Genomic DNA, 11,964 nt, shown 5'->3' on the forward strand with positions numbered 1-11,964 from the left:
TATATATATATATATATATATATATATATATATATATATATATATATATATATATATATATATATTATACTAACTCCAACAGATATAGCCCAGTGTTGTGCGCACTGTATTTGCTACATTCGCCTAGGGTAAGCATCTGTTGCAGTGTCATCCTTCTCAGTTGTTTCTGTGTCCTGGCGATGTCAGCACTAACCTTTATGCTTTTCTTCTGCGTGTGTTGTTTCTCCGTGCGTTTGTGTTTGCGTGGGCGCCTGTATCTGCGTTTGTGTGGGCTGGCGGGAGACCCTAGATGTGCTTCTCGTGTTGCTGACGACGGAGGAGGTTTTGCGGCGGTGTGTTTTCACTGCAGTTGGAGCAGGCGAGGGAGCAGGAAGCTGCTTAGAAAGAGAAGCCGTAGCAGAAGAGTTCGTTCCCTCCAGTGTACACCCCAACGCACGCTCCAGTGACACCCCGTAAGTCAACGCCACATTGAAATTCTCTACTGGGCGCAACTCGCCCTGAACACCAAACGCGTACACTCATGGTTTGTTTGAAACAGAAATTATTAATATTTAAATAATACAGATGCAAATGCCACAAACACATATATATAGGCTTCATACACAAACAAAACAATTGTCACACAAATATACACTTCATGCAACGGGAATGATAATTTAAAAAATATGCACATATGGAAACGCAGCATTAACAACGAAACTCACAAACGCACACTAGAGAGTATATTGCAGATGCACAATTCAACAGAATTATCACTCACACGGCAACCAACACTCTGCTTTCTTAGTCGTAAAGGTGCGAATGCGGAAACAGCAGGAAGCTATCAGCACAACCCTAAACCCTAAACCCAGAAAAAAATACGCTGAGCTGCTCTGTTCAAACTCTTTCGTAGCCTTCTAAACCCTAGATCCTAAACTATAAGCCAGATCATCGGCTTATAAAGCCTAAACAAGTATACAGAGTATACAAAGATGGCGGGCGATGACGAGTGTTGTATGGCTGGCTATTCAGCTTTCTCACCGCCAGTGTTTCCTGCACAAGTTCCTGTTTTTCTTCGCCTCCATTTGAAACATCAGATTCAAAATTGCTGCCGGAAAATGCATCAGTGAAGGATCCGCCTTCTGACGAGTCGGCGTGCCTCCCCGCTGTGCCGTCATTATTATGCAGAGCTGCAACACGCGTGAACACAAACACAAGAAAGCAGTGTACATATAAATATATTAATTTCCTATGAGTTCTAGAAGTTTCATAGAACGTTGTATTTATCTCGAATTCACTTTTTCTGCATATTTTCTACGTCGTTTCCAAGTTGTACACAGGGGGAGTTGACGTTGCACCGACTCGCATTTGTGGTATATTATGCAATATTTACTGAATTTTAATGCTATAGTAACTCTAAAATATACTACTATAGTCACGGACACTGCAGGAGGTCTCCTCCCTTCATAACAAACGTCTGCACGCCTTGGCTGTTGTCGGCATAGAAGAGGCAACGCTCCGTTTCTTCGTCCTGTAGGCAAACATTTCAGCTCATTTTGCTTCAAATATATCAAAATATATCTACACAGAAGTCGATCAAGCGTGAAACAGTCATACTCGCTCTATGAATGAGATGCATACACACATACACACACATACTGAAACTCCAGCAGAGTCGCACTTCTTACGCACCTGTTTCGCCTGGCGAGGGTTCGGGCTCTTTGACTTTTGAAATATTTTTTGAATTTCCGCGTCGTTCATCATGCGGATCATCCGCGAAACCACCGGATGAAGGTTCCTCTTCCTGTCCGCCGCAGAAACAAAATAACCGCAACTCGCCACAACTGATTTCAAACATTTTCTTTCAATAACTCCAAATTCATCTTTTCAATGCAATCAGCTCCAATCAGAGCCCAATAAGGTCAGGGCCTAAATGTATGTATGTTCAGCTAGCAGTTGAAGTCTATGGCTTAAAGTGTACATTTTGCAAGGTTTAGAAGGAGATAGAGGATAAAATGCTTCGTTTTTTTTTCAAGTCGCAGCTCAGTTTACCTTAACGTTCCAGCGCACTGGGTGCAGACGTAGCAGACGAGAGCACACATAAAGATTTCGCTTCTCGTCATGTGGTCGCAGTGCGCCTCAAAGTAGTCGAGGTAAAGCCAAAGACAATGTCCCACATCATCGCGGCTCCTGAAACACATAACGCGAACCCCCATGCATCTTCTCTTCAGAGAAATAACAACAACCCCACCCTACTCATGAGTTGTTTACTTATGGTTTCTGTCAGGCACCGCCTGCATTGCCTCTATTCGGTGCGGTCCGCTAACCCCACCGGGATCCTCAGCCCAGCAGCCAAAGGGTTGGCGAGGCTGAGTGGGCGTTGCTTGAACTCACAAGAACGAATATAAAAGTCGCAGCTGCGCACGAGCGGTCTTAGATATATCCCCCAAACGAGCCAGGACCTTCAAACACGCCGCACACCCAAATGCGAGTTCTTGCAAACTTAATTGAGAAGACTGCAGCCTTGAAGTAACCAGCTATATATGAAACGAACTCAGCATGCGCATAAGGAGCAACATTACTCTGCTCACAGCTATCCAGGCCAACTCAGTGAATACGGAGGAAACAGCTGGAAATTCTCTGTGCATATTTGTTGCTGCTGCTGTTGAATATGCAGTTTCTGCCTTTTAGCGGAAGTGCGAGTAAACAGCTGCTGCTTTATCTTTAGATTACCTCGTATTCCATGATGACTTTAAAGATGAGCTGCAGCTGTGCGTTGCTGCTCGCGAAGTGGTATCCTGCCCAGCGCATCAAGTGGTCGATCTTCTTCTGCAGACCCCCAAAAAGAAAAGTGGAATTCAGCTGCTTAGGACTTTCGGAGGAGCCCTGTTTGCGATTGGTATGGAGGGGCAGCTGCAGCTAGCTGCAGCTAGCTGCAGCTAGCTGCAGCTAGCTGCAGCTATCAGGCAAACTCAGGGGCTCAGCTGCTTACCTTTTGCTGCGTTGCCGCAGATGTTTTCTTCCTCAGACGGCACATGTCATTAGCCATTGCCAATCCAAAGCCAAGGAGACCTCCGAAACATAAACCGAAAACCATCATCACCGGCCCCCATGGCATGAGCAGCACCAGAAACCCTGAAAGCAAAGCGTATATTGTGTTCCTGGGGGCCGCTGCTGAAGCGATACTTGATCATATAGCTCTACGCAGTAGCAGCAGTAGTAAGACGCTATTCAATCTGAGCGTACCTCCTGCAGTGTTGACTGTCCACTCGGTTGTCGTCGAACGGAATGGAAAAAGGCTCTGAGCTTTCTTTGCATATGCCAATTCAAACTCCTCGCTCTCAGGGATATGCGCTGCTTCTTGGCCAACACGTAGAGCCCAGTACTTCAAATATCTGCAGAATCAAGTTCCCACACTGGTTGGATTTGCAGGTTTCTCCTCGACACGAACGCCTGTCAGGGTTTCCCCGTCATCGGGCCACACAAAAAAGAAACACCCGCGATGCTGTGGCGCCTTATGAAGCAAAACCTGGGGATAAGCAGCATCGTATCCTCACCCTTGAGGGACGGCAGGATTCGTCATTGCGTCGATTGGCTTTCTCGGCATAGGGGTTGCTGCCCTACTGCCCCTGCTGCAGGGGTTGCTCACGGTGGTGCGCCCCCCTGCCGCGCAGCTCTCTTGGTAGAACACATTGCCTTCGCCTGCCAATGCTACCTGTTCTGGATCGCCATGTTCCTTTTCCTCGAGGACCGTCAGGGGGTCACCCTGTGCGTCTGTTTCGTTTTGAAAGGTTTCTTCGGAGTGAACGATTATACGACAAGGTGACGGCGAAGAGTTCTGTTCATTTCGAACTGCCGTCATTGTTAAATTCCGCCTGAGCAGCACAAACATGCAACGGGCGTGTACCCGGGTCTCGTCGGCCAGGGAAACCCTGCTAGCAGTGGGTGAGCGACGGCTTGCGAGTTTGATCCCGTGGCAAAGCCATTGCAAGAAGGCACCCGAGGGAGGCTCATCTCTACGAGAGGGAGTAGAAGCACTTCATCTACTAGTAGTTCTCCTGAAGCGGCAGAGCCCCCCGTTATCTCAACTGTTGCACCTCCACAGAACTAGGATGACTTGCGAGTTGCTACACTGGCGTTCTCAAGTCAAGTACGACTTCCAAATTCATACCTTCTGCATGTGCTTTCGCCTTAGCTCTAGGGCGTGTTCGCTTTATCTTTTTTGGAGGCATCTAATGAATTTACTGGATAAATCCCCATGTCGCGACCCCTCCGCTGGATTGAGCCATGTCGGGGAAAGGGGACGGATGCGAAATAGAAGAGGGCAGACGCCCCTGGAGACAGTGGTATGGGGCGGGGCAATGGTTTTAAGAAGGCATTGCACCGCTGTTATCGAAGTACTAGAGGTACAGGAGGCACCAACACTTCCTAGCGGCGCAGTTTCCCGGTGGCGCGTAGGATTCGGGGACAGGAGGGCACGCAGTCTCTAGAGAAGTTCTGAAAACCATGACACCTAGAAGTTGCAAATTACATCTTATATTACTTCGCAGATATGTGATTGACCGGGATTCCAGGGGGAGAACGAAAACTCGCGCCAGTATCGAAGCAGCAACCACCGGAGCCCGGAGCCGTCTCTTCGAGTCAACACAGGTTGTCACACGCGATCGCCACACTAGTTCAATATTACCAATTTATGCAGAAAAAGAATCAAAAGTGGGTTCAAACTAAACGCAGTGCCCAAATTATCGTCGGAAATGCAGAATTTGTGGTTAAATGTCCTGGCCGCCACAGTACTGGGGGCCCCCCAAACACCCTTTCAGGCTGCAGAAGTCTTCGTCGAGACAAACAGCATGAAAACTCCTTCCTTGAGAAGCCAGCGGATTCAAGCTTTGAAAACACTTCAAATCCATGCCTGTCAACTCAATTCGCCGGCCTTTTGAGGACTGGGATATGCCTGCCTACCCCCTTCGCCAGTGCGAAGGCGCAAAGTCACCAGCTCCCACGTCTTTGGCAGTGTATAAACAGTCTGGGAACCATTATATAATCCGAATGCTCCTGGTCTCTTTGCTTACGGTTGACTCTTATCGAGCACAGATCGAAAACGCTTCATCGCCAGCGTTAAGACTTAGGCAGTACCGCATTAGTTGATCGTAACTAAACCCAGCCACCTTCGTGGATCTGAACTTTCCCGTCCTAGGGAATACTAGCACTGCGTGCTGTTTTAATTCTAAGTCTCAAATTTGGCAGGTTTACAATATCTGGTGTTGGTAACTGCGCATCTCATTTCGTTAATACCTCCCTAATTGCCCCATTGCTATTCCAACAATACCCGAACTGCGAAACCATAGCAGCGGCAGTTGGTTCAAACAAGTTACTATGATTGGTTCGAGCCACTCCAAGCAGATATGGGGTGGCATGGCCACCAAACAAATCGGATATTTGACTGTTCCATACGTAAATCTATGCCGAACAGGGTGTGAGATTAAGCTGAGATCGGTTGCTAAGGCAATCGGCGCATTTACCTGTGTGATTACAAACGTCTTATGTGCATAAGGGCAAGCCAGAGCTTAGGCTAGAGTTGTTGAATACGAATGTCATGCTAAATATTGTTTCTGTAGGCCCAAGATAACGTGTGAGGCAACAAGTTTTTGGGCTGCACTTTTGCAGCCGAAATTTATTTTTCCGAGAACATCATTTCTCTTTTGTGCCGACACATCCACGAGGAAACACTGATGGGCGGTGCAGAGACTATCAATGGTTGAGGTAAATTCTTCACTTTGATCAATACCCACTCAGTCCATCTTGACTGCAGGGGCTGTTGAAAATAACATTGTGGCAGAAACGCGTGAAGACCTAGAAAGCAAAATCCAAGTGCGCCTTAATCTTGCTCATCGATGATTCATTGGTGCGCCCATGGATGCCCTGAATTGCAGTATTGAAGTTGGGTATGATCTGGGCTGAGTTGAATACGCTGCCTTACCACTAGATAGGCACGCAGCGCCAGTCTTGGATCATTGATGTCATCCAGCAACCGAGGCTTAAGAGCAGCGAGAATAGGTTCAGCCTGCAAGCCAATACGTAATGAAAGTGAAGGCAAAGACGAGATGCAACAAAAAATACTACTTACAAGACTAATTATGTCAGGCCCGAGCAACGCAATTAGAATATCTCGCAAGGCTGCCCTCAACATGACCGGTTGACGGCTGTAGGAAAAAATAAACACGGAGAGAGCGAGTAGTCCTGTTTTGAAGATGAAATATTGAGGAGTTCGGCGAAACTTGTCTGTATAAATTCCTTACGCGAATCAATTAAGCTGTTGCAGTGCAGGAAAGCAAGCAAGCGGCAGCAGGTTGCCCGATCAAGCAAAAGATCTTCTTGAATATTGAACAACTGGTTCGTCAAGTATTCGAGTCCTGCTATTTGAAGAAAGTCCAAGATGTCCAGTGCAGTTGCTTGCTGTGAAGGCTGAATACATGGGGTAGAAGAGTCTTGCATCTAGCAAAAGTATAGCTTACACTGAACGAAAAGCCTCCAGTAGAGCTTAGAGAAGCAAATACGGCAGTTTCCAGAGAGGCCAGGAGTGATGGCGCACATGCGTGTTCGAGGTTCATCATTTTCTGCATTCACCACAAATATGTTATATCCGGGCGAGGAGAAGAGATGTGTGGTGTTTATATGAACTAACCAGGAAGTCGTCGTGATTTGTTTCGTTATTCTGTGATTCAAACTGAAGGGGAAAATGGCGCCTAAGCGTCAGTGACCAGAGTAGAATATGGCGTTGGTTTTAGATGCCTACCTGAGCTGTGAGCTTCAGACAGCAACTTGCTAAGATCTGTGGAATATCCTCCTTTGGAACGCTGACGAGTGCATCGTGGACCAAAGAAAAACATCTTTGGTCAGAGAAGAGAGCTGCAAGCGCCTCGCATGCCTGAACGATGAAAGTATTAACAGAAAATGTTGCAGGACACGAAGCGTAAGAAAGTTTACCTTGAAGGCAGCGCGCTCTCCATTCTCAAACTGCAGCTTCCGTGCAACCAGAAATATCCAAGCCTTCACATCGAGATAGTCGCCTTGCGACAGACCAAGAGCAGTCAGTGTAGAGTGAGGAACTGCGTGGGACGAGGGGGTGTCTTCCCATGTGGAGCGGAAACTCCGCACGAACTGAGGATCCAGCTCGCCACTCGTCATCGCGATCGTGTGTAACTTAACGTAACTTGACGGTATATGAAATTGATTTCGCCAGTTTCATATTCAGGCAAGCAGCTAGCAAAAGCAACCGTTCAAAAAAGGAAAAGTGAAGAGCACTCAACAGTCCGTCTGGGGTCTGCGGTGTACAGACAGCAGGCGACTGCCTACAACGCGGTCATGTACAGCTCAATTCGGAAATCTCAAGCACCACCGGGTGTAGCTGCACCTCCGAATACCCCAATTTTCATTTGTTCTAGGATTTCATTCATCAAGCAACGTCAAAACGCGTCGGAAATGCTGAACGCATTTTCCGGAGACTACGAATCGGTCCGCCATGGAACTACGGTTCACTTTGTCTTAATTGGTCGAGATCGTAGATGTTAGAGAAACACATCCCCTTAGCACTGCGTTAAGGCCTTAAATATACATTCGTTACTACATCATTTCGAAATGTTGCGATCCGCGTAACTGCCGCGCACTGAGTTCGAGTACAAGTCACGGTTGCCGCCAGTGGCCTAGAACGTACGTTCCATCGATTAAACTTGACCCCCTTAACATAAGCTGTCAAAAAAGGTAAAAAGCTACCAAGAATACGACTGCTTAATGCTTGTGTCCCTACCGTTGCCTGGCGCCATTGCAGCTCGTCACCAGTTCCCCGTCTTGCAAACCAACACATGCGCAGTTCAAGCTTCCCAGCTGTCGCTCAGCCCAGTATTTGGAACTAACTGGAATACCGTCCAACCAGCCCTCAAAATTTCAATTCTTAGCCCCTAGGTCTCGCTGTTAGCGGGAAGAGGTGTCCACCCCCCAAGCGGTCAATAAAAACGCTAAAATGTCTAGCAGTCAAAAGCCCTGCCGTCCACATCTCGTTACCGTGCACGCCAGTTCGGTGCTCATTGTAGCCAGCTTGCACCACCGCACTGAATTGCGATACGAAAAAGCTGAGAAGCACTTGCGAACTGGCCAATTCTGGCGAAGTCCTGCAGCCATTTGGCGGGCCTTTGGACTGTGCACTGTGTGTGCCACTCAAATGCAGTGCACTACTGGCACTGCAATTTCCACATTTCGTTACGTTGCACACACATACATGTCCAGAACCCAACACGGGGTTCTTCCCGTCCGTGCAGTTTGCTGGAGGGAACAGATACTTAACTGTTGCCAAGCTAATGAGTGGGTAGCCGCCCATTTCTAGTAGCGCCTAAGGCAGCAGCATCTACGGATGATGAGGCAGCAAATGTTCGCACGAATACCCAGCACTGCAGCACTGCACTGCTCGCCAGGTTTCCAATTGGTGGGCTCTTTCAGAACTCCCGTCTTGAGCGCCTCTTGAGTGTTGCTGCTGCTATACTTACTGTACATGCAATCAAGCCACTTTGTTGCTTCATCGTGGCGATCTGTCTCGAGTGCAGTATATTTCCTCCACGCCGAGAACTTTTGGGCGTGTACACCGCCCTCGGCCCGTCTGAGATTCGGCCGGTTCCTCGGCAGCTCTTTCTGGCGGCAACGCCAATTCCCGCAGTTCCAGTTCGGCGTCGCTGTGCTGGCAGGTGGTGACTGGTGGATGGAATGGATCGCGCACGACGCAGGCCTCGTCTGGTGGCCGCAACTATGTGTGAACTGTCTGAAGTGCGTTCAGACTGCACCATATCCTTGGCGGCGGTATCACCAGCTGTGGTGGGTGTTTGGCTCTTGCGTTCTTCTGCAGTCTTGATGTAGTCGTACAAGTGTCTACGTGGTCTCTTCGCGCCGTTCTCCAGCCCGTTCGTCGGCACGGGCCGGTCGTGCTGCGCAAAGTATGAGAGCGCCGATGCCGGCACATCGAGCAGCGCGGCTCTCCCGTGGTTCCTCCAGTAATTCACAAAACGGGAGAGGGATATTCCCGAGAACTGCCACGCGCCGGCGACGTGGCGCACGCTGCTGCAGCGGCATCTGCAGCCACAAAAACCATCAAAATAAAAAGAAAAACAAACATGAAACGTCATCATACAAACTAAAAAATAAAAATAAATCAGAATATCACACCAACTCAAGCGGCCCGTCGCTGCACTGCCACGGAAAACACCGCGAATCTGAAAAATTCAATTCTTGAATTTCTGCACAGAATAGCTGTCTGCGGCGTTGCCTTTGTTGCTTTCTTTCTCTTCCTCATCCATAAAACATCTTCCCAACACAATATATATATTTATAAATATAAATTCATGAATTTAAATTAATAAAAGCTGAATATCTGCGTTGTTTCAGCAGCTTACGGTGCCTTTGGGTGGTCTATGTGGCTGCCGCCATCGAGCGGTGTTTCCCAGTGCTTAGACATGCAGAGCTGCGTTTTCATGAAGAGAACTGCATCACGAGGAAAGAGATAAACGCTTTCTTCTGTGCAGCTGATGAGCCGGTTCGATACTGGAGATTTCGTCGGCGCCAGCGCCTCCTTACTCAACATATGCGGCACCATCTGCTGGCTAGAAGCAAACCCATAAGCAAACAAACGCAACACCAACAGCCGCGTTATCACCTCAGAAACCTCGCTAGGCAACGAACGACGACACCTGCAAGCACGCATACACCACAAACACAACACATACAACGCCCAGCAGATGCAGCAGCTGCAGCAGCACCAGCAGCAGCAGCAGCAGCGGCTAGTCCATAGCTGCACCTCTCTACACCTGTACGAACACCTCGCTGCCGCTGCGGCTATGCAGCCAACTCCAGCAGCAACAGCAGCAGCAGCAGCAGCAGCAGTAGGAAGAGCTGTGGGACTGCCACAGCCAGAAGCAACCCGGCTGCAGCAGCAGAAATAACTGCTTTTGAAAAGAGGATGCATGCATGAGTGAATATCCACATGCACGGATGCAGACAACTTAAGTATGCATATATGAAACTTCAAAACAACGCTTGCATGCAAGCATGAATGAATGTGTTGCATGCAAGCATGCACGCATGCATGCATGCAAGCATGCATGCATGCCAACACATGCATGCATGCATGCCAACACATGCATGCATGCATGTATGCATGCCAACACATGCATGCATGCAAGCATGGATGTGTTGGTGTCGCACCAGATGGCTCGCACAGAGCGTTCATAGGAGTCGAGTACTTCTAGAACAGCTCCAGCAACTGGGCAGTATTGAATTTGTTGGTTTGGTTTATTTTGTTCTTGCTGGGGGTTTTCAACTATAACGAGAACGAAACCAACGGCGGCGTTGCTGTCTAGCATGGTGCGTATACTGTTGACTTGCTGCTGTGTACGCTGCAGGTCTGGTTGCTCTGTATTTGCATCGACTGGGTTCCACTTGGTGTGTGATGCTGATCTGTTTTTCATGAGTTTCTCGCATATACCCTCGACAGTTGCTGCTGCATCTTTGGCCGGCAGCGGCAACCGCAGCAGAAACGAACGCAAATTCATTTCATTTAAAACAGAATCTGTTGCTTCTCCTATCTCCTGAATACACCCTGCACTCTGGGCCGTCATCATCGTCGCACGATGCATGCAGAGAGCATCCTACAGTGCTGCGTGCTGCGATACAAAAAACGTGAAAAAACGAGCTGCCTATACACCCGAAACGAGAGAGAGAGAAGGGGGGGGGGGAGAGGAGGCTGTTGAGCCCGTTGCAGAAAGAGAAAAAAGAAACAAAAAAAAATAAATGGAAAATATAGAGGTTTTATGCATGCATCAATGAAGAAGACTCAAAAATATATTCAAAGAAAAGATGAATTGCATGCAGAGAAAAAGAGAAAGCAGAAGGTATGCGTCCACCGTCGACCCGTCAAGGAAAAAGAAGAAACTGCTGAGGTATATCGTCTCGAGCGGCTTTTTCTTTTATTTCTATTCAATATAAATTAAATTTATTTTATTTATTTCTCACAAAATAAACAATTTACGGTTCAATCGCACGCACAGCAGTACACTGATGCATGCAGCGAAACAAACAACGACGGGTCTGTGCTCTGCTCGTTGCCAGCGATGATTGTTGGCTTGCTAGACGCGGAAAAAAACATTATTTATTTATTTAAAATTAAAACTTTTATTTAATTTAAATTAAATTCTTTATTTAATTCCATTTAATACAAAATACAGCCGCAATATAAACAGACAGAAGACGAAACCCTCTGGCGGCAGCGGCGGCGGATGCCGTCGATGGCCGGGTGGACTCGCATCAAGCTTCTGCTCTTCTTTGGGGTTTTTTACAAAAAAAAACAAAATTTACAAAATATTTACATAAATTTAATTAATTTAATTCATATAAATGCTTTTTTAATTGTGTGTTGCTTTTTTTTTTCGTTTTCTAGACTCTGCTCTGGTGCCACGCCAGAGACAGAGGAACACGCGGCGCAGCAACGGGGTGTATATTCAACTTTTTATAGAAACAATTACAACTACTTTTATTATTTTTTATTATTAATAATAATTAATAAAAATAAAATAATATATATTTATATATATATATATACATCAATAATAATAATAATAATAACAATATCTAGACCCTAATAAGAATAAAAAAAAAAGAATTCGTTGCTAGTCTGTTATAAACATTAGTAAATCATATTTTTGTTTTTTTTTTAATTTTATATTTCAGGATTTCTTCTTCTTTTTTATTTTTTTAATTTTCTTTTTCTGTTTGATTTATTGTTGTTTGTTTTTGTCGGTTCATCCTTTTTAGTTTGCTCCTATTATTTACCTTCTTACAAATTGTCTTTCTTAGTTAGTCGTTTATTACCTAATCTCATATATATATGTATATATATATATATATATATATATATATATATATATATATACAAATATATATATATAT

At 46.4% G+C, this 11,964-nt stretch overlaps 3 protein-coding genes across 3 annotated transcripts; all 3 read right to left on the bottom strand.

The window, feature by feature from the left end:
• Nucleotides 1-188: 188 nt before the first annotated feature.
• EMH_0032690 (phosphatidylcholine transfer protein, putative) lies at nt 189-3,841 on the bottom strand (the record flags this gene model as incomplete). Its single annotated transcript, XM_038022222.1, has 10 exons — nt 189-497; nt 1,021-1,169; nt 1,423-1,510; nt 1,672-1,783; nt 2,032-2,169; nt 2,374-2,441; nt 2,713-2,808; nt 2,972-3,114; nt 3,226-3,374; nt 3,537-3,841. The coding sequence occupies 10 exons, from the start codon at nt 3,839-3,841 to the stop codon at nt 189-191; spliced, it is 1,557 nt and encodes a 518-aa protein (XP_037878076.1).
• A 1,919-nt stretch (nt 3,842-5,760) lies between these two features.
• Nucleotides 5,761-7,167, bottom strand: EMH_0032700 (uncharacterized protein; the record flags this gene model as incomplete). The annotated part of the gene is made up of 5 exons (XM_038022223.1): nt 5,761-5,832; nt 5,960-6,043; nt 6,495-6,596; nt 6,776-6,907; nt 6,967-7,167. 5 exons carry the CDS (start codon nt 7,165-7,167, stop codon nt 5,761-5,763), a joined length of 591 nt encoding a protein of 196 aa, XP_037878077.1.
• A 1,301-nt stretch (nt 7,168-8,468) lies between these two features.
• Nucleotides 8,469-10,655, bottom strand: EMH_0032710 (uncharacterized protein; the record flags this gene model as incomplete). The annotated part of the gene is made up of 3 exons (XM_038022224.1): nt 8,469-9,096; nt 9,417-9,710; nt 10,225-10,655. 3 exons carry the CDS (start codon nt 10,653-10,655, stop codon nt 8,469-8,471), a joined length of 1,353 nt encoding a protein of 450 aa, XP_037878078.1.
• Nucleotides 10,656-11,964: the final 1,309 nt, after the last annotated feature.

This window comes from Eimeria mitis, genomic scaffold, assembly GCF_000499745.2.
Source record: "Eimeria mitis Houghton genomic scaffold, Emh_scaff1241, whole genome shotgun sequence".
Taxonomy (NCBI): Eukaryota; Apicomplexa; class Conoidasida; order Eucoccidiorida; family Eimeriidae; genus Eimeria; species Eimeria mitis.